The 23,639-nt window shown below is 39.3% G+C and overlaps 1 protein-coding gene across 2 annotated transcripts in view; it reads right to left on the bottom strand.

Moving 5' to 3' along the window:
• Positions 1-23,639, bottom strand: part of ppp1r16b (protein phosphatase 1, regulatory subunit 16B) — an 88,654-nt gene that overhangs the window by 21,246 nt on the left and 43,769 nt on the right. For both annotated transcript variants that reach the window (XM_044347785.1, XM_044347786.1), the window contains exon 3: positions 7,705-7,775. In XM_044347785.1, the coding sequence (XP_044203720.1) occupies positions 7,705-7,775 (71 nt within the window). The remainder of the gene's footprint in view (positions 1-7,704; positions 7,776-23,639) is intronic.

Raw genomic sequence — 23,639 nt, 5'->3', positions numbered from 1 at the left:
TATTCACACATGGGATCAAAAAGTAAAACTTTTGCATATCTGAAAAGGGCTCCTGACTGCTTTTCTCTCCCGCCAGGTAGTTAGTTAGTAAGTAGTTAGGTAGTTATCTTGAGGCCGATGTACAAATTAAGTGTCTGACTAGATGGCTGAAACAAAAACTATCAGGGCTCTGTGAGCCTCCTGAGGATCAGGATTAAAAAGGCATTGATTTAGAGTTGCTGACATTGTATTGGGTGATAAAGATTTGCTTTCCCCTAAAAAACAACTCCATATGGTAGATGCTCACCATATAAACCTAGAGAAGTTGATGTGTGGAGAGCATTGGGTTTTTTTTTTTTTTGATGGATTTACATAGAGGATGAGCTGAAATGCACTCTCTAGAGGTTTCTAGTATCTGTGAGTAGGAGCGAGAGCAAAGCAGGCTAATACAGAGGAGAGACACAATGAATATAAACCCAGATGGAAATGCTAAGAAAAAGAAGGGAAGCAGATCAGACAACAAAGGGTAGTTACTTTGGAAAATACAAAGAACTACAGACTCTTCTTCATCATCTTAGTATCATCTTTTGGATATAGGTTGCATTTTAAGGTGATTTTTGAACAATTAAGAACAACAGACTGCAAAGAATAGAAACTAACTCTATTTTTAACACAAGAGAACAGAAAAACAATTAAACATAGTGGCAAATAAATGTTATTTTTCAACAAATATCCTTAAAGCAATGAGTACTTCAAATTTGATCAGTGCCGAGAGTATTCCAGCTAGCAAGAGCTGAGCACAGGCACTGTTGTTTTGTGACAAGGCTCTGAAATTATTTAATGGTTGAGACGTAACCTTTGGTACCACATACATCTCTGCCGGCCTTAAAGGAAAACCTCAATTTCTCTTCTCAGTCACCTGCACTCTGTCTCTGACTTCCTGCAGTCTGAAAAAAACCTGAATGCTTTAACAAAAATAAAAAAAAAGAACTGTTAAACCACACTGACGTAAGAATGAGTGGTGTGCATTCTCTGGAATTTTATAGCTTCGACTGCCAATGCTACTCAGATAAGGAAGGTCTGACTGAGGAGTGTGGAAGGGGGGAGTACATAAAATTAATATACAACACAAGAGAGGAAATGAAATTACTGCACAGATGCAAAAGACAGATAGCAGGAAGAACGATTAGCGGTGATATAGATGCACAGAAAGAACACAAGTAGCTGACAAACATCCTCTGAGGTATTCACACCACCTTAGTCGTGGTGAAGCATACGTACATTCATCAGATACACCGTGTTTAACAGGCTTACATGAGAATTGTTATACATGTTTAGGATAGAGAGAGAAGAGTATGACATGCAAAAAAGGCGACTGGAATTAAACCGGGAACACTGCGTTTTATGCAGTGTGCATCTTAACCACTCGGCCACTGGACGCCCCGTCCTAACTTTTTTTTTTTGGGTGGCGGAGGTTAAGAGATTGAGGAGAGATCCTTTTGATATGTATATGAGAGGAAAAAGAGCTATATGATACTTAAAGCAGGCACACAGCATGAATAGAGGTCCTAGTCACAAAGCACAGAAGGAGGTACACTTAGAGGTTTCTTGTTTTTTTTTTCTGATGCAAATCTTTTCTGAGGAACTCTGCACAGACTAAGTGTGAAAAGATTATGTATGATGCTCAAATGAGGAAGGTAAGATAGACATAATGAACAAGACAGAACAAAGTGTCTGTCGCCTTCTTCACAGGATGCCAAAAGCAGAAGTAGCACTCTGTGGAGGCTGGTTGTTCGTGTCAACTACGTCCGGTTTCGTGATGTCTAAAGAAGAGCAATGGAAATAAATTCACAAGAAAAAGACAAAAGGAGCGCAAGTGACATTTCCTTGTTATTCTGTGTGTGTGAGGGTATTAAATCGGCAAATTGAACATCTTGTTACATGGATATGGTACTGTAATTCACAGAGCAAGTTATGGATTTCATTTCCTCTCTGAGTCTGATAATTGGCAAGCTTGAAGTTATTATTTAATAAAAATGAGCAGCCTCATAAAACTGACAAGAACAAGGCTCTTAAGAGACATACCAGCTTGTCAAAGACATCGGATACCCTGATGGATTAGCTAACATCTAAAGCTCCAGCCTGCAGCAGTGGCATGACAGATGTCTTCAGAAAAACCCGAGAGACTGCAACCTACACACTAACAACTAGGCTAATCTCCTAACCTCCTTCTGAATAAACCCACACACTTCAGCCCACCTGCTAGCTGACTGCTAGGCTAATCTCTTTTTCTCTGGAAACAAAAAAACCCCCCAAAAAAACAAATATACATTTGCACCCACATCCTAACTCGACACTAAACTAAGCTCCTAGGCTTGCCCTATAGACCCCTTGTATACCACCTCCACCCCTCTTGTCTTGGCAACAAGACAATGAAGCAAGCAAGGAAATAATGTGTCTTTCATGAAAACTATTCACACAGGGACAGTAGTGTGGCTCTGACAAAGGCCCAGATTATCCCATGTTACTGGAACACAACAACAACAGTCTTGCTGGGATCTGTGAGTGGGCTGAGAGGACTGTGGTTCGAGGTTGAGGAGCAAAATGACAAGGAAATAAGGCTGAGACTTTGACTGAATGGCTAGCCTGAAATTTGATCAGGGCGAGTGCCAGGAGGGCTGTTGGTGACAGCGCTGGCACTGAAACTGAAATACTGAGAAGTTAAGCGACCAAGACCGGAACCAGGAGAGTAGAGCTTTAAATTTTACCAGCGCTGAAAGGACTAATGCAAATCAATTAGACAAGACTGGATTGGGCATAAAGATGTCAGTGTCTGAGTGAAGAAACTCAAGAGGCCAAGTTCAGCTGTAGAGAATTAGTCCTAAAAGGCTAAATGAATTGAATCGAGGCTGTGACAAGCAGCTGGGACATCAGAGGAAAACGGTGTGCAACCTGTGCTGAGGATTTCTGGGCTCAGGTAAAATTTTAACCACTGTTGCATGTTATTTCCTCCCCTTTCCTCTTGTGCGTCAGTATTAAATCATATCCCTGAAGAATAAATGAAAGCACATTAATAAGAAACAGGTGCTATGCAAGACTAGAATGGTAATACCAGGGTTATTTCTAAATCTGGGGAGCTGAGTGTAAGAACATGGTAGCGCTGAGATGCTGTCAGGTCTGAGTTTAAGGGCCTCAAAGGCTGAAATAATGAAGAGCTGACTGACTGATGAAAAGTCTGGAACCACGCAGGAATGTCGTCTCATAACTTCACAGCTCGACATGATCAAATCCTGCAGATGATCATTACAGCACGGCGAGTTAAAAGCCGGCCTCTGTCATCTCTGCATAAATATTTGAGTGGTTCGAATCGTTGAAGTAAATGTTTTTAAATGTGACTCCAGCAGTCTTGTTGATGTTCTGGTGCCATTGTGTCCACTCAGTCACAGCTGGGTCCTGCAGCAAAGTCCAAGAACTCAGAGCGAGATAACAGCTGCAATTCGCCCAAGTATGGGACAACACGAGGCAGGTGTGTTTGGAATCGTTCGCTGGCAAGGATATTGTTTTCCTCTGTGTTAGAAGGCGTTCAGTCCAAAATAACGTCTGTGTTTCACTTCAGGTTCCGGTAGGTTTTCCACAGGTCCGTTTTGGATCGGGTCTGAGATTTTGGACCCATGGAGACCTCTAATTTGAAAGCTTATCAGCTCAAAACATTCAACAGTGGTTAATTATGAGTTTTGTTTGCTTGAAACTAACCAGGAAATGTTGTCTGACTACGTGTAAAGATAAAATTGTTTATACCTGTGGCCATTTGGATTTGCTGCCATAGAGAGGGACAAGACGTGATAAATCGCCACAAATGGGATTAACAGAAAACACTTTGGGACAGTCTCTCCTGGAAGGCATTCATGGTGTTGCACTCGCTTGTAGACATGAAAATTGACAGAAGAAATTGTGTGAAGAATGAAAAAAGGAAGCTTTAGAGAGAAGTTTCACACCTCAGTACCTAAAGTTGGCGTTTATTGTCAAACGCAGTCTCCCCGATTCCAACATCGGGAAAGTGTGGGAGAGGAGGGTTTCAGAAGCTGTTTGATGATCAGAGAAGCATATCGAGGCCATAATACTATGAGGGAGGATTTCTATAACTGAGAGGTAAACAGTAGAATGACTTCATTCTGATTACAAAGGAAGCTACTTTGAATGCGTGTGTGTCGAATGCACGTATCTGACTGGCCGATGCAGCGTCTTGCCGGATGATGTTGGGTTGCTCTGTGGAAAAAGTTGAACTAGATTCAACCTTTTTGTGTTGGAGAACAGTGCATTTTTTTGCCTGAGTCCTCTGTGTTGAGACCCCGACGTTTCCAACACAGCAACACAGTGGTCTCGGTTGCATATTTTGACGCAGTGCTAACGATGGTCCCGACAAAACCTTACATACATTCAAACACAGTCTTGTTATTGAACAAAAAGACTTCATTTATCCATCGCATCACCCCAATGTGAACTAGCCAACTAACTATAGAAAATTATACATTCTCTATCAGAACTGAAGCTATCAAGGTGCTTTCACGACACATTAACTTCTTTTCAAAGACTGATAGTAAATATTGAAGTGTGTGTAGGTGTGTGAGTGTGTGTGCATGCTCTGGTTCACACACACACACACACACACACACAGAGCCCCTTCAAGCCATCTATTGATGAATGACTCATATCAGTGAGGCGAGACTAACCTTAGATAGGTATGACATCTCATTTAGAGAAATATCAGCACTGCTTTCTTTCATTTATCTCAGCCTCTGCTATATGGTGTGTGTGTGTGTGTGTGTGTGTGTGTGTGTGTGTGTGTGTGTGTGTGTGTGTGTGTGTGTGTGTGTGTGTGTGTGTGTGTGTTCTGTAGGTATGTTCTCTTTCTATGTCTATATTCTAGTTTCTATGTCTGTCCTTAATCTAGCTTCTGGCAAACAGGACAAATAATACACTACGAGCACAAGTGTGTGCGTGTGTGTGTGCGCACAAGTATGAATTCCTCATGTGTGTTTCCATACTGTGTCCCCATCTTCCTGTGTATGTGTGTGGTGGTATTTGTCAAGTCATAGCACAAGTGAAAAGGTCTCGAAGACACGGTGCACGCTGACCGATCCAAATAGCAGATTAGCAGGTGTACACACACACACACACACACACACACACACACACACACACACACACACACACACACACACACACACACACAGAAAGCCGAAAGGTCAATCTGATCTTTGGCAACCGACGGCCCGCAGCTTTTAAAACACCAGCCACACCGGTGGTGACTGATAGACTTCAATTTTCTCTTCCCCTGTTCATTTCACTGCCTCCCAGCAGGAGCCTGAATATTAGGCTTTAAGAAGCCGAGAGGGAAAGAGAGACGGCCGTGTTAGCTGAGGCAGAGCGAAAAGAGGCGAGACACACAGGAAGAGAAGGAGAGAGTACATGAAGTATTGGAGGTATAGTGAAACTGTAGAAAGAGATAAATGAGAAGAAGAGGCGGCAGGGAGGATGAGAGACGAAAAGCAGAGCAGGAACTGATACAAGAAATGAGCATCAAATCCATTTGGAATGTTTTAAGATGGAGTGCCATCCTTCATGAAGTCTCATTTGTTTTCATTTTACTTTAAAATGCGACTCCACTTCAGGGGTTATGCAAACTTGGTATCTTTTTCACTGTCAACATCTCTTTCTCTGCCAATAAAGATGCCATCCAGATCTCGATGTGGGTTTATGGACTGCAATAAAATTCTGAGTTTACTCTTTGAGCTACTCCAGCAATTGACATTTTAGTGTAGTAGAGACAAACAAAATGGTTTAATGGTTGTTTTCTTCAGCGTCTCCCACCTGTAACAGGTGAACCTGCACTGTCAGCAACTGCAGCAGCTTTGTGCGGTCTGCTTGAGTAGTCAACCGTTACCTGAAATATACAAATCTGTCACTGCCGAATCCCCCTGAGGAATGTGCTTAGTTCAGCTCAAAGATCAGATCAGTTTGAGAATGATTTGATGGTTATACTTGGGAAACTTTGTCTGTTTAGGTTACCTGGAGTCTAAACAGATGTTTGTACACTGAAAAGTGGGCATTTTCAAACCTATAGTTTGTTTACTCTGGTCCAATCAGGGGATGAGTTGGTAAACTTGGAGCATTTTTCCCTTGGTTTGGTTTCTTTTCACATAGAGAAAAATCAAAGCGAACCAAGATGTGTCACTACAAGCCACGCAAGAACGTTCGCTCTGCTTATTGGTCAGCTGTGTCGTGGGCAGAAATAAGAACATAAACACTGGAAGAGAAGGTCCTGAAGAAGGTCCTCTGGCCAAATACAACGTTCTGTGCTCCGCTCGTCTTGGTCGGACCTCAATTTATTCTCCAGTTGGTTGCTAGCAAGGTCTGAAAATGCCCGTAGTCTCTTCATGTAGTTTGGGTGGACGGAATAACTATCTAATCTGAAAAAAGCTAGGTGTACAGTAAATGCATCCAAGAAGCGTTCGAGATGGAGTGAAATTTAATTGGTCAAACCCATTCAAGCCAGATGTTGAAAAGGTGTAGATGCATCTGTCTCGTGAAGACACATACGTACAGCTTGTTACAGAAGGCGTAGCGAGTTGTTATATCATTTATTTGACCCTTGATCAGTTTGACCATTGAATGATCTGTATGATGTGTTTGTGTGAGTTTATGGATAGTTGGTCGCAAGCTAGCTGTTATTACTAACTGTTCATTGTTGCAACTAAGCTGCAGAAGTGAACGAGCCATTATTCTTTTGGCAATTTTGGTGGTTACAAAACAGTTTCAGGCGCATTGAAATGCTCCACTGAGCTGGAGAGATGCCATCATTCATTTGTAGCCCAGGAAAACCAAAACATATTGCAATCAGATTTGTGATCTGTCCAACAGCGAAGCATCAGTGGGAATGAAAGTGTCATAAATCTGATCTGGATTTTATTCATATACTGTATGAGACAGACTAAATGAAAGTGTAAATGGAGCTAGGATATAGTGGCAAGAACTGGATGTAATCCAAAAGACTGAAGGAAAAAATATTAAATCAAGGTTGGTTGATTTGTGATGAAATGAGACATGTAATGATCCATTATTTACACAGACAACTGAGCAGTTTTGAGAGCAAAAACGTCTCAAGGCATTGATTTGGATGAGGTGGAAAGCTTTGATTATCATGCCAGTAATGTATCCAATTAGCAAGTGAAAATAGGCCTGATCTCCTCTATCAATTTCCTTCATCAAAATGGACAAATATCCCCAATACTGAACTCATTTCCTCCCTATTAAAAATAATTTTTCAGTCTCACAAAACGTCAAGATTGTATTCTGCACAAGGCCTTTAATTCCAACCCCTGCAAACTAATCACACAGGGAAATGATTTAATTATATTTCAACGACAGAGACAGTGGTGGTAAGGCTGGATTTGATTAATAAAAGTTTTGAAAGAATAGAGTCCTGAAGTTTTACTGCCTGACCAAAGATCCATTGAGGCAAAACAAGGAGATTTTGTCCTTATCAGCTTCAGGAAAGACAGAGGCTCATCAGTGCTCCGGTTTCAGACGAAAATACTGCCATGAATGTTTTGAATGACCCATAAATACTACAACTTTAGATACATTTTCTTTGTCTGTGAGAGAGACAGATCATAGTAAAAGACAAAAGGTGGAAACGGACAAAACACAGTCAGTTAATCTCACCTGATGCAGAGCGGTGAGACCATCTTCGTTGCAGAGGTCTGGACCCACGTTGTTCTTCAGCAGGTAGCGTACTGGTGGAAAGAAAGATGGAGAAACACATTAATGAAGGTGGAGGTCTGGGAAATAGTTGTATTTATACACAGTATTTCTTTCAGCTGGCTTGAATAACTGCATTTCCTTTTACAAATTAAACTAGATTTAGAGGTCTCACTTATCTGCATGCTTCACTCGCACAAATAAAATACTGCCACCAGTTGCAGGTTAAGAGGCACGCACATGTTGCAGTTATAATCAATATTGCAGAAAGAATAGGATGTTCTGCCTACTGAAAACAAAACAGACGTAGGATAAAAGCATGATAAGCTTCCAAACTATCCCATTCCTCTTAATTGCTCACACAGCCTGCAGGTGCACCTCAACTTAACCTTTTGTTACTCTGTGACATCACCAATCAATTTGCGATCCATTAATCAAACGGCATCACCGTGATGCATCCCTGCAGGAACCTCAATCTCTCAAAACATCAGCCCTGCCAGGATGTTACCCAACTGACCTTGGGAAAATATGGATGAACGGTGAGTGACGGTAAGGGAGGTGGGGGAGGGGAAGGGAGGTGGGGATTGCTCATAGAGGATGATGTAATGATGCTTTGGATTACACTGTTTGTCTGCCTCATAGTACAAAACAGATAAACCCCTCCTGAACCCTGATTCATTAAATATCAGCTATCACAATCTGCACTCAGGACAGCTGCCCCAACGCTAAAACTGCTAAACCTGCCGGCCTGAGCAGGAAGTGCTGGTGGCACGTAGGGCTCCTCTCCAAGTCATTATTATCCCCTGTTTTTGGCTCCGTCGCCATCTGCCTTTATTTCACAGAGACAAAAAACTCCCCCACACAGAACCAGCAGATAAATCAGGTTATGAAGACTGAAAGAGATGAGATTTGGGATGATAATTATCACATCTGTCCCTTACACTGACTGAAAAACAATCATGTACACACGAACTAGATACACCAACATGTATGCGCACAGATACAAACACACCTGCAAGTCCAGACAGCTGGAAAAACAGCACAGACATTGATCTATATATAAAATTGAACAGTAAATGCTGTATTTTCTGCATTTCTATACATTTATCCATGTAGCTAATCAGATACGATAAAACTGGTTATTGTGCTTATAATGGTAAAATCATGTTTAGGTTCCTCTATAGAGACCTGATACTTTATGACTGATGTTGTATTTATACCTTTACTAAAAGCACACAGTCTTATTTTATCGTCTTTGATTTAAGTTCTATTCTAGCATGTTTTTAGGAGAATACTAAGTGTAAATAAAAACATAGATTAAAAATATGCAGAGGACATGGCAGGATTTTTTTTTCTTTCAGCCCCGAGTAGTATGTGCAGGCTGCTTAGGGCCAAAACAACCTCAATTAATAAGATACGACAGCCTCTTTGCCTGAGAGGTGAACAGCTAGTAAAGTTCAATTGCTGTGAGCACATGGTAATAACTGAGGCCCACCCAGATGAGTGTATCAACATTTTCGCCTCTTTTCCTGCATCTGGATTTTGTCGGCTGGACAGTCAGACAACTTTGTTTAGAGATATTTTAGTCAATAAATTAAACTGAGACTGTAAAAGTGCATGTTCCCCCCATCCTCAGTGGAAATTACACTTTGTATAAAACACATAAATTGGTGCTGGTCCATACAGACACACATATATTATGATGCTATCATAATCCTTTATTGTTCATGTATATGGCTCTTTGTTTCCAGTACATGCAGCTTTGGGCTCCTTGGCACGCCATGTTCACACCATTTTCAAAATTCAAGCACCCATTGTGTGAGAAAGTAAATGGCGTATGGAAAGCAAGAGCTGCACCTGGTGTCCTTTTTTCAGAACTCTTTCTCAAGTTAAGAACAGTTCGAGCTCCTCGAGGAGTGCACGTGCTATGAACTGCATTTTTATGTGACAGCTAATAAAGACAAGTATGCTAGAGAGGCAGGTCATGACAGCAAGAGGAAGGTTAGTATTTATGCACAGCATAGGAGTTTTGTCCAAGTGAGGGTTAGATGGAGGTTTGTGCATTGTGCAATCCTCAAAATGTGGCAGAGAGAGTGATTCTTCTATAATAGCACAGAAGCCATCACCAGCCTAATTCTATCATCCCACTTCCTGAATCCTGCATCTATTAGATCTCTATTAGGCCTATGATAAGCATCACTGTCATCAACATCTAACTGTGATATTTCACTTTGCCTGAACATTTTCAGTTTTATCATGACCATCTACAACACAGCTGATCAGCGACAGTAACGTCACCAACATCAGCTGCCTTTATTCCAAATTCCAAAGCCAGCAAACCAAACAAAATGAGCTGCTGCAGCCGCCTGGAGCAGCCAAAACTGATGGTTTACTGCATAAACGGTAAACCATCCAGTAAGAGTTAAGCGAGGGAAGCGGTGAAATATTACGGTGAGCGCAGAGAGAAATGGACCCAGGTTACACAGTGCAAGCTCAGACTCACTGCATCATCACACACACCATCTCTGCTTTCCTCTGGGTATTTGGGGTGTTGATATACATGAACGGTATACAAGCTGGACTGTAAACAACACATCTTAATGGAACCACTAAGACCATTTTTGCAGCTGATGAAAGCTGTATCCTCCACCATTTTCTTGTATTTACATTAGGGCTGGGCAACATATCAATATTGATATCAGGATATGAGACTAGATATCGTCTTTGATTTTGGATAATGTAATATTGTGAAATGGCAAATGTTGTCTTTTGCTGGTTTTAAAGTCTACATTACAGTAAAGTGATGTAATTTTTTGAACTTATCAGACTGTTCTAACTGTTCTATTTGCCTTTATCCATTTAGTCATTATATCCACATTACTGATGATTATTATCAAAAATCTCATTGTGTAAATATTTTGTGAACGCACCAATAGTCATTCCTACAATATTGTTGATTGATTATATATATATATATATATATATATATATATATATATATATATATATATATAGATATAGATATAGATATAAAAATTAATTAATAAATTAGTTATGAGGTATGAAATAAATACTGCATCTGTCTTGACATAACTCCTTTATTTAGAAAGACAGCGTTAAACAGATTGTCTCTGTACTTTCTATAGGATGCTACAACAACATATGACAAGTAATATCCTGACACTGTTCCTTCTGACCAGTTATTACAGGGACTCCTTTAGTTTAGATGGACATCATGATACACAGAAATCTATGAGGCTTTGAGAATCTGAAATGGATGCAACTGCAAGATAGTTTGCCAGCAAGCTCTTTAGCAGTTGATGTCTTGCATTTAATAAAATACATGTTGCAGCTTAAACACACTACATGATGCACCCAGCCGTTCTTGTCATTCTTCGTATTTTAGAAAGAAAATGGACATTAAAGACAATGATTATCTGCCCAAAACATCAGCAAATGTCAAGTTTTCATCCTACAATTTGTCTCAAAACCTGTCTTTACAAACTCCTATCATTGACAATCTTTATAAGAGGCAAAGTAAACCACAATCCTTCAGCACAAAAGTATATAAAAAAGGAACAAAGAAAATAACGCAAAATAGTGGACAAACACATTAGGGAAATGAATCACAAAACACAAAATGTTAAAAATATAAAGCAAACTAAACAACCTCATCTAGTCAAAGCCACCAACAAAAAGAATATCTCCACAAGTATTTACATTATTATTGTCATTGTTGTCTGACGTGCCAAAAAAGTTGAACCCTTCTGACACTTCCTAACACAGAACTAAATATAAAATGCACAAATACTCCCTAGTCCTGGTCTGGAAAAAAATGAATGTAACTAAAGCAGAAATTCAATTTTCCAGCAGCTCTGCTGCTCTGATCAGATAACAGATCTAATTTCTGTTGCATTCAGCTGGAACAAAACTCTATATTTTATCATGTCTGAAAACAATCCAGAGGCTGGCAGTTCCATAATAAAAAAATAAAAATGAGTGACAGACCCTGAGTCAACACCAGCACTAGATAAACACTACCCTGTCACTGCCCAGTTCCCCCGCTGCAACACCCTGCTATTTGTCTCCATTAAATACTGATTGGTTTTACATACACAGAGCTCTGCTGCAGAAGGGGCATGTAAGTGTGTGTATGTCAAGACACAATTACACCTGAATGAAGGTATGTGGATAGAAATTGTTGTTTTTATGTTATTTCTTATTCACGTGGTGGCCACTGGTGTGTGTGTAAATCTTCGTCTGCATGAGTTCATGCACACAGTGTTGTAAAAGCACATTCTGTTCACCATTGTTTGACTCCAGGAAAGCAATCAGAAGGTGACAATTGTCTAATGTTGTTGGATGGAGGCAGAAGTCAGATAGCTCTGCCTGCTCTTCAGGCTGGAAATTATGCATTTTTGAAATATGTACAAGGAACCAGAGGCACGGACAGAGAGTGAGATTAACAGAAGCACATGCAGCACAGACACACTCACCACCAAACTGCTGTGATATTTGATTGGTTTTTGGCAGGCCTGCGCCAAAATATATGTATTGGTGCTGAATTGCTCTCAGATGCATTAGTCAAGATGAAATGGATTTGAGTTATGATGTGCGATGTATCTAAAGGTGAGGGTGATGTGAGGGAAAGACTGAGAGGGATGGGTAAACAGCTCGAGGAGAAAGACAGAGATGGCTCAATTTGAAAAACACACTTTCAAATACTTGTTTTCTCATTTAATATTTATGAATGTTTTGTTGCTCTGTTTTGTTTCTATTCTTTTTTTAAATGCACTTTTATGTTGGGTTTTGTTGTTAGATATTTTTTTTCCCCCATGTCTGGAATGTTCGTTTTCAATCTTTGGTCTGTCGGACTCAATTTGTATAAACAACAGTCAATGAAGTGCTTATAAAATTTGAATTCTCTACCTTTTATGCAAACTAACACACTTAAAATATTGAGTTAGTGTGTGTACATGAGCCTGGGTGTAAGGTGTGTGTATGACAGCATGAGTGTGTGTGCAGTGATGTTAGACTCCTTTATCATCTCAGAACCCGTCAAAACAAATCAAGAGATCTGCAAAGATATACTAAGTAACATACAAATAAATCAATACTGAAGCAAGTTCAGAATATATCAAAACCTGAAATATTCTTTTTTATTTGTTATTCTTTTAAAATTGTAAAGGAGAGAGCAGACTTTACAACCAAACAGCAACAAACTACATTTTCTAACCACTGATGTTTCTGCACAGTTTAGATGTGCATTATCTTTCAGTAAATGTAGTGAGTTCCTTGTGTTAGTCATGTTATTCAGTATATTTAATGTATTTGTAGGTACTGTTTGCATGTATGTGGGTTGTATGTGTGCTGGGCTGACAGAACTCCTCTCATATCAAAACCTGTCATAAGTATTTTCAAGGGCAAACCGCTAAGAGGTGATTTGTCACACACATACAGTACAAACCCCAATCCTTTTCACAGTCTTTTAATGTTATTGCTGACAGACATGCCCCTCATAACACACACAGAATTAAAAAAACAGATACAGTCCTTGGTTCTCCCCCACAACTCTCCAATGCCATCTACAACAGAGACAAAGCCTGGTCCAAAGCCTGATCCAGTGGCAGCCCTGAGGACTGGTTAACCTTTAAGGAACAAAGAAACATCTGTACCAGCATGATTAGGAAGGCTAAATCAAATTATTACCAGTCAGCTCTCTCTGTCTGTGATAGTTCCACCAAATCTTGAAACGCTATAGTTCTTTAAAGATTTTGTCACGGTCACATCTCCCACCACAAATCAAACAAGTACTGCATCTGGTCAACTTTACGATAGATCATCCACGGTTGAAGCTTTTAATCACTATTTCCTCTACTCTGGTCTTTTATGTAATAATATGTCTGCAGCTTCAACTGTTCATCTGTTGCTAATCAATACTTCAATGTTCATTTTTTTGCAGATGACAGAGTTTGATATACCCCAGGCTCCACCGCAGCCCAGGCCCTGACTCGTCCTCAGCCTGCCTTTGATGCTTTCCAATTATCACTCCTTAATCACAGACTAGTTTTAAGAAGTTTAAAAGACCAAGTAGATGGTATTTTCCTCCTCCACCAGTGACTCTGACTATCCTGCCATTAAAACTTTAAATGGCACCCATAATACTCTTGCTGAGTCATACAAATACATTAGAATTTGGCAGCGGACTATCATTCAAGATTAATATTCAACATTTGACTCGAAAATTAATAATCAAACCAGGCTTCTTGTATAGAATTAAAGGTTGTCTATCTTCTTTCAACCATAAAACTACTATGCAGTCAACCTTCATGTCTGTCCTTGACTATGGAGATATTCTGTACAGTCATGCTGACCCATCAACACATCAGCGGTTGTGCATCATTGTGCATTACGCTTTATCACAAATGACAAATTTCGCACTTATTGTTTTCTGTATCAACAGGTTGGTTGGACTTCCTTACAGACAAGAGGAAATAGCCATCTCATGTATAAAGCTCTATAAAGCTCTACTGTTGAAGCTTTTAACTAACTCACATCTCTTCTCTCAATTAAATCAAGTAACTACAGTAACTACTTCACCTTAGTTATCCCTCAGGTATGCACTAATGTTAGCAGAACTGGTGTTTTTTATGATTCTTTTAACTGTTTCTATTAATTCCTTGTTCATTGTGTAGTTGTGTTGTTCTGTTTGCTGATTGTGTTCTTATCTTATGAATGGTTTTTGTTCTCAGGTCTTTCTTGGAAAAAAGATCTTAATCTGAATGAGACTGCCTGATTAAATAAAGATTTAAACACAGTAAGAAAGCTCATAAACATTCCCTCCCTGCTGCAAGATTGATGGCAGAAACATTCTGTCTTTTAAAATGAAAAGAGGATAACGCATTCACATTCACAATAACAACAAACAGACAAATCCCTTTTGGAGGTTTTCACTAATTAACATACTGCAATTACCAGTTAACTTTCTGGACACATTAGCTTACACATGGGAGAGACAAAATAATGTCAAAACCTCATAAAGCAGGACTTTATCTCCATAATCACAATCACAAACACAGCTGAATGCTAATTAGAGCCTTTTGTCAAATAAATGTAGAAAAATAATCTGGCAATTAGCACTTTGATGTGTGAGTTTACAAAGCAATATGAGACACCTAACAGGGCTCCACAGAAATCATCTGTGCCCAAACTGCATGAGGGCTGCAATTGCTATTATCGTTATCGATGTCCACTCAATTAGTTTTTTAATTAACAAAGTAATCCCCGAGTTAAGTTAAAAAAAAATTGTGAAATGTGTCCATCAAAATCTCCAAGAGCTCAAGATGACATCTTCAAATTGATTGCTTTGTCCGGCCAGCAGTCCAAATTCCAAAAGATAATCAATTAACAAAGACAAACAGGACTAACAGTCTACAGTCATGCTAGCAGCTACAGTATGAGGCTATACTGTACTTTGGCACAACAGTCCTTTAAGCTAAATGCTAACATCAGCATGCTAACACATACTCACAATGATAATGTTAACATGCTGATGTTAAGCAGGTTTGTTTACCATGTTCACCATCTTAATTTAGTGTATTAGCATGCTAATATTTGATAATTAGTACCAAACACAACAAACAGCTGAGCATGAGTCATTAGTTTTGCAGGTTTTTGCTCATAAACTAACTTGTTTGACAAATTAAAATTCTGGCCTGATGATCAGCAGCACATAAAAATGTGAAACGTCTGTACTTTTATCTCAACCATGGCATATGAGGTTTATGCTAAAAAAATAAATGAGAATTTTAGAAGATACATAATATAAACCCTAAAAGGGGAGAGAGGAAGATAAAATGTTGTTCTGCATTAGACAGGCAGACACTATGCAGAGAAAAAGAGGGGAGAAAGTCAAATTGAGTTGGCGACACAAACCATGAGTCTGATTCCCATCTGTCTGTACCACCACCCTATGGGACCGAGAACACACACATGCACAAACACCAAAATCTTTAAAAAGCAATCCATTATATCGAAGGGTCACCATGGTGATTATCTACCGCTCCACAAGCCAGCAGCACGACGCTGCAGAAATCTCGTGCATGTCTTCCTGGGCAGATCCCATAAATTCCCGTCAAGGGAGGAGAGGGAGCTGGACTAGATGCTTCCCAAATGATAAAACATACATCAACAAACAGCACAGGAAGAGATACCCACCCTTCCTTCCTGTTATCTTACTGTACCTCAACAATACCGTGTGTAATTGTGATTGAGCGTGTGCGTGCGTGCAAGTGTTGTAGATGGAAACGTCCCGAGTGAATGACTTGGACTACACAGGAGTTATTTAGGTCATAACTTTGATGAAGATGATTACTGATAAGACATTAGTCCAAATCAATGATGTGGGCTCCAGAGTCTGAACACTAATATAATGTTTTTATAGTTTTCCAAGTCTGCTCTTATTAAAACTATAAATCCTCTTAACTGTAACGTAGATATGAACAAAGTTTTATGAAGTAAAAGTGAAAGTTGGAGGAAGTATTTTACAGCTGAGATCATGATTTCCGGATAATTATAGTCCATTTTTTGTCACCAGCAGAGATTTTCAGCAGACTTATTACATTTAGAGATGGAACAAATAAGTGTATCTGACCATTTCATTTACAGTATATTTGTGGCAAGTCATGCCTGAATGTTCAGCAGTACTACAGTAATCCCCAGTGCGTTATATTTTGCTTTAACGTACTTGTATGTATTTGTGCAAAAGAAATTTTCTACACGAGTAACTGTGCGTGAAACATGTATTAGACAAGGCAGGTGCGATGGTGTCTCTGCCCTCAGGTTAGGATATTGTAAAAATGCAGCTGTGGCTAAAGTGCTGTTCTGCACCACATGTTTCTAAAAGCCTCTGTTTGAGGCAAACTTCACACTTTTTCCCCCCCAATACAGTCGTGAATTATAAAGAGTCACTGGTCCTGGAAGTATTTTTTCCCCAGAATTACCATTTTCAAAGATTTCTTTAAGTTTTTACTCAATATTACTAAACATAGAAATGTGAGGCTCCAAAATAATGACCCTAGAGGTTTATATTCATGTCACCAGTTTTAATCATTTCAGCTTTGTTTCTGAGAAATCCTGTTTCTTCCATCAGTTTGATATGGCAAATGGCTCTAAATACAACAATACCCATGAGCCTCTGCAGGGTTGCTATGGAGAAGAAGCCAGTCAGAGGTGTGAAACAGCTTCAGTGAATTTTAAACGCTCATCATTGCATTTTGTGAGTAAAACACAGAGTCAGATTTCTGAATTCATCCAAAAATTGATCCAGAATCTGAAAGTGAACTGATTTAAGCTGCAGATTGTAAAATCAGTTTTCTCAACACTGTAGGGGTGGCTGTGGTTCAGGAGTAAGAGCAGGTTGTCCACTAATCAAAAGACAGGCGGTTCGATCCCTGGCTCCTCCAGTCCTCATGTCAAAGTGTCCTTGGGCAAGATATTGAACCCCAAATCGCTCCCATCGGTGTGTGAGTGTGTGTGAATTCATTAGATTCTCCTCCCAGCCATCAGTGCCATCAATGTATGAATGTGTGTGTGAATGGGTGAATGTTGGCATACAGTGTAAAGCGCTTTGAGTTGTCAGAAGACTAGAAAGGCGCTATATATAAGTGCAGTTCATTTAGTCTTTTTTTTTGCCTGCCATTAGCGGAGCACGTGACAGAATTTCAAGATCTGTGATTGGATGTTTCTTTCAGAAATGCACCTCACTTGTGTTTTCATGAATTTGAATCAAATTTTAATCAAAAGAACCAGATATTTTGGATCTTTTGCACTGTTGATTCAACCAGGAGAGTTTCATATCAATTAAGTCATAGAAGTGCTCCAACCATTAGTCATGTAACATTGTCTGTGGGACTTTTACTCATGGAGCCAGAGGTGCCCGAAAACCCCTTTCCACTTTGCAACTCATTATTAAACACTCATTGCAAAGGGGATGCCAGTGTCTGCTCCATGATCATTTCTAAATGGACATTTTGTTTTTCAGTCACTATCCTGTTGTTAGACATTATTGCCTTGAAATCAGGATCCTTTAACTGGACAAGAAATTTATATCATGCTTTTTCTGTGTTTAAAGGTGACAAATAATCACCACCACACCTGAGTGTGTATGATGATGCATAGAAAACATGACAACTACAAACTACATCATCTGTGATTAAGGAGCAGTAATTAGTCAAGATGATTAGTTGTTAATATGGACCTATGTTGTATTTAACACATTTACTGACAATGAAGGGTCACAGCATTTATATTATCCCAACATAAATGTCTTTAAACTTCCATTCAAAGTCTGGTTTGAACCGGGGACAAAACATTTAATCACAGTGACAACTTGAGATTGAAATTTAAATACTTGTCCTTTTACAAGCCTGGTTTGTGCAACCATCAACCATCAAGCTTTATATAAAGAGTTCTCATAGATCATATCAGGTCACATTGTGAAACTGAGTCTCTTGTACAAGCGCTAGAACCTTCTAACTCTACCGTTACACAGATTAGGATCTTTCAGAGAGTTCATTTTAAGATTCATTTTTATGAGCCGACCTATTCCTGTTCAGGAAATCCCTGTCAGATAATTGAAGAGGGCGCCTCACATCACAGCATATTGCATGCACGAATGCTCTGATCTGCGTGATCGGCTGAGGGTTTTAAACTCTCAAGCTGACGCAAGAAACAAGGTACACAACACCTGCATGTCTCATGTCATGAAAAAGGAACATTTTGTTTGTGAGCTGACTGTATAGTACAGTTAATAGCATGGATGTTCTTATTGTTCGGGTTTAGCTCAGGATGCTGACTCATAACGATTCCCCTGTAGGCTCATATCTCACAGGCAATGATCACCGATAAGGGTGGAATCTCCAGTGAAGTGAGGATCAAGTAAGGATTGTGATATGAGGGGCTGTGTGAGTTCAGAAGCAGGAGTGTCCAAGGGGAGAATTGATTTTCTTTCCTTGCTATATTGAGGAGGTAAATATTTGTTGTGCAGCAATAATGGCTGCCACAGAATCCCTTAAATCACCAAGACTAGCTGATACCTATGAGAGAATGATTTATGTAATATACCTAAAATGTCACAGCGGTTTATAATCCCTCTGAAACAGTGATTTGCTGGTGAGAGGGCAGATTCTAATACACAGTAAATAACATAAAGCCAATGTTTCACAGACCTAAGTGCACTGTAAAACATTTTGCTGTTCAGTTTGTATCCCGCATGGACAGTGACAGCTAGTTAGCCAAGCTTGCTAATGTTAACACTGATTCCAATTCGGTGTTGCTGTGCATGCATGGTTTTCATGAGCATAGTCAGTCGGTACCAAAAACGTACGCCCCTGGAGAACACACATTAAAGTGGTGCTGCTTCTGTTGAAAAATAAATAACATTTTCTTTCTTGTTTTTGGTACTTAAAATTGACCAATTTGATCAAAAACACAAATCAAACTAGCACCAAACTAGATTACTTCAATAGATTAAGTAATCTAGAGGCCACTCTGCTCTCTGAATGTTTCTAGTTTAGCTCGCAATACTGAGGTATTTGACTGATTCATTTCAGTCATCATTTAGATTTGGCACGCCCCCTTTCATTCATGTTTTCACAGACCAGCCTTATAACCCCGAATGTCTGTCCATCACTGACTGACTGAGTGATGAAGTTGCACCATTGCTCAGCTGGCTGAGTGATGGAGTTTCCCCATTGGCTGCTGCTCTTTCAAAATAAATTGGGGTGAACAGTTTCTATTACGTCATCAGGGGGCGTTCACAGCTATTCCATAGTCATGTCCGCAGGCACTCAGCCTCTCAGCGGGACTGAGTGCAGTCCCAAAATAAGTTTTAAAAAACACACATTTACCGACTGAAGCCTCTCACACAGAGGCTCCAACACTGAGAGCACCAACCCGCAGAAGGTCCACGGACACAGTCGCGTTTCACATGTGCACACTAGTAAACAGGGTGCTGTAGGACTGTTAATGTCTCTTTATTAAGATTTAATACTTTTTCCAGGTGAGAAAGTAGCTATTTAGATTCACAATATGTGGTCAGTTTATCCAAATAAAGCCTATTTGTGTTGTGACATTTACGTGAGAAGATCTGTGTGCCGTCTTACTGTCAATGTCCGCATGTTACATGGGTCTAGTGTCTTTTTAAAATAAAGCACTTCCATGTTCATAGTAAAAAAAATAAAAGTGATATAACATGAAACACACTGTACTGGGGTCATTTACACTTAATTCAACCCTTCTTACAACAGCACCATATAGTCTACATCCAAAATCTAGTGCAATGTACAGCACCTTGAGTTACAACTACTGTATGAAAACTGCTGTACAAATAAATTAACTTACACATGCATAAAGACAAACATCTTTAAAATGCTGACAATGTCCATGTCTGATGTAACCAGGCGACATACAAATTAAAAACCCTCTAGCGTTTCATTCACAGTCCAACCATATACTAAGTTTTGACTTCATCTTGCTCACAAATTTACTGCAAATGAAAAAAGGCTGATGTAGCACACATACTCATGGGTGTGCATTAGATCCCACAAATGAGCTACTTTAACATTAGCACAACAAAATAGCCCTAAACATTTTGACAGTGCAGCAGTTTTCAGATAATAATGTGAATATGTTCCAAACACTCTTCAGGCGAGGTAGCCTTCTCTGCCTTCCTGTCGACTGTGCAGAAAGTAGGCCACTTGGCACGTCCATAAGTAGCAGCTAAATGACATTGGTTTTAGTAGGACGTTAGGAGAGAAGATCATTGATATAATTAGCATTCCACTGTGTGTTATAATTATCCTCCACATGATGAGCTTTTAAGGGACTTTAATTGTATGTTACGCTGCTTTAACAGATGTAGTTAAATAGCACAGCAGCGAAGGCAATTGGAAGACACAACAAACTGTGGATTGGGATACAGCCGGTGTTCTCTGGGTCACCATCATCAGATTAACACTGAAGGAATACGTCACATACCTCAATGATCTCACATTTCGATTGGAAAAGATGATTGGAATTGACTCCAAAAGTCTGATAATGTAATTAACAGAGAAATCCTTCAGTTAGCCCATTGACATTCATGGACACACTGACAATTCCCAGTTGTTTTGTTCAAAAATGTTTGCTGGCACTATGAGAAAATACACTTAAAGAAGAAAACACTTTATCAGATTAACTCCAAATGCCTTAAACCCATCTCAAATAATGGAGCCTTTTCACAGATTATTTCCATATGACACTGCCAACAGTGTCTGGGTTCCTTTTTGGCTGGACCGTAACGGCGGGGCCAGCCAATGTCACTGACTGAGTGACTGAGATTACGCCATTCGTTGCCCAAAGGTGGCTGAAGCTAAGTATCCCAGAATGCATTTTGCACCAACTGGCAGCGATGGCGATTAAGCTGTTGTATATTTGGTCACTTCATTAAGTTTTAATATTTTTTCCAGGTGAGAGAGTAACCATTCAGATTCCCAATATGTGGTCAGTTTATCCAAATAACACCTGTTTGGAAAGTTGCTGCGACGTTTTCAGAGATGTGAAAGGGCCACTGGCCAGGTGAGACCAGATGTTGTAAATGATGTCATGTGATGCAGTCACTTGATTCAGTCACATGACTGTCTTGCTTGAGTATACTTTAGTGTGAACAGTCTGTTGGTATCGGTGTACTTAATTGTTCATTTAGTAGGTAGTATGCAGTACATACTGATTGAGTACGCAGTAGGCAGTAGGTTAGTATGAGATTCCAAACACAACCAATTGGCTTCAGTGAAAGCGTGGCGCACTTTCTGGGGGCTTAGTTGCCACTTCCTGTGTTTCTTTTCAGCCATATACAGGTTTTGACCGAGTCTTGTTAGCTTTAAGATTGAGCTGCTAATGTATATTCAAACTAATTAGGATCACACTACCAGGATTCATAATGTTATAATGTAGATATTTTCTTTTTTAATAAACGTAACAAAATAAGTTACAAAATAATTTCTTGACCATTTACTGTAAGAGACCTTATATGATGTACTCAGACCAGGAACTAAAGCAGGCCTAATAATCAGTCACATCAGGTACAGAGACAGATGAAGAGAGGCGTAACCATTTAAAAAAACATCCCATTTACAAAACATTTCAATCAGAACTCTTCTCCTCTCAAGCAATCTTCCAACCCTGAGGACAAGTTACCTTAAACTACCACATTGACTCTTACAGTTGAGTTTCAACCACTTTTTGAAGGATTTATTTCACATTATAGATAAAGGTATATTGACATAATCAAGAAAGTTTGTGCCACAATTGCAATTTTTTAAAAGTAGTGTTCAAGACCAGGCTTTTTTTTATCTACAGAAGAAGAGAGCTACATTAAGTTATGGAGACAAACATCAGTATTGTTTGTCTCAGTAACATAGTAATAATAGAGGATGCAGCAGTGCCCCATCCAATTAGTTCCAGCATGCTTACTAAAAGGCATCAAGATAACCAGCTTCCACTGATTATTGCGAAAGAGACTGTCAGGGAGTAACTGCAGGACAGACTGCAGTGATGGTTAATGACAAATTAAACAAAGAGCTAAAATCCATCTGTAAGACCTGAGTGGCATGTGGCCTGACATGTCTGAGCCCAGCAGCGACCACCATCATTCAGTGATAAAGATGCCCTCCAGACATGTTTTAATAGAGAAAAACCTCTGCTCAGAATAATAATTTGTGTCTCGACTGTTTTTTTATTTATTTATTTTTTTACACAAAAAAAAGGTCAGTTACCTTGTTAATAATCTTTAAAATGACATCCACTCCTTCAACATCATTAGAAAATTCTGAATCTATGAATATGTAAATATTGTTCATTTCAAAACTTCAACTGCCAGATACAAGATGTCCCGACTTCACTGTAAAGTTCATTCTCAGTGTATAAGAATGTATATGTTGATCAAACTTGTGTAAGTTGTGTAAGTGTAAGTACTGGCCCTTGATTGGCTCCAAACTATTGTGATATCACAAATCATGCTCATAGGTACAGCCCTTTAACTCAGATTTTCAGAGAAACTTTCAGCAGATGAACATGAAAACTATTGTCAAACTCTGCACATATAACAACTTAAGGAACAAGAAGAAAGACACATTTTTGAGTGGAGGGAGGCTTTAAGTGTATTAAGATGCAGTTCCTTTAATGACCACTAGAAGCTGGTAAAAAAAAAAAAAAAAAAAAAAGGAAAAACTTTTGACTTTAAAACTGCCAACTGTTCTTTAAGAAAAACAAAATTAATCAATTATCAAAAGCCAATTTCACTTTGTCTAATGTATATTGTGGTGGCAATTTTGAAAATTACCTTCTGTGGTTAAAGACGGTTATATTTTAGGGCTTATTGTTCGGGATTGACAGGCTGTAACCAGCTGTAGCGGCTCCCATTTGTTCATCCCAGCTCAGCTCCACTCCATTGCCAACATTTGGATTTTCTGGCTTTAATAACAACTGATAAGGGTAGCAATGAGTAAGGCTGGGTTATTTTGGGTGTTTTATCAAGTCTAAATCTAGTCTCTAATCTGTTTTCTGACTTCAAATTCTTGCAAATCCCAAATATATTTAGCTTTAGTTATCAAGAAGCAAAAGTAATGCACATTTTCACCTCCCAATCACAATTTACATGCTCATTCATCTTCATGATGTTTGTCAGATATGAACTGAATGTAACACTTCAGTTCAAGATCTGAATGCTGTAATTTTGAGGCTTTCCTTCGGGGCAGTTTTACTTCAAACATGAAATTGTGTCTCATCAGGTTAATCAAAACACTTTAAACTTTACTTTCAGACTCTGCATTGAATAAATCATCTCAGTCCACAGGTATTTC

The sequence above is a fragment of the Thunnus albacares genome, chromosome 4, assembly GCF_914725855.1.
Source record: "Thunnus albacares chromosome 4, fThuAlb1.1, whole genome shotgun sequence".
In the NCBI taxonomy this organism is placed as follows: domain Eukaryota; kingdom Metazoa; phylum Chordata; class Actinopteri; order Scombriformes; family Scombridae; genus Thunnus; species Thunnus albacares.
The sequence above is the reverse complement of the archived record's forward strand: the minus strand, read 5'-3'. Positions and strand labels throughout refer to the sequence as shown.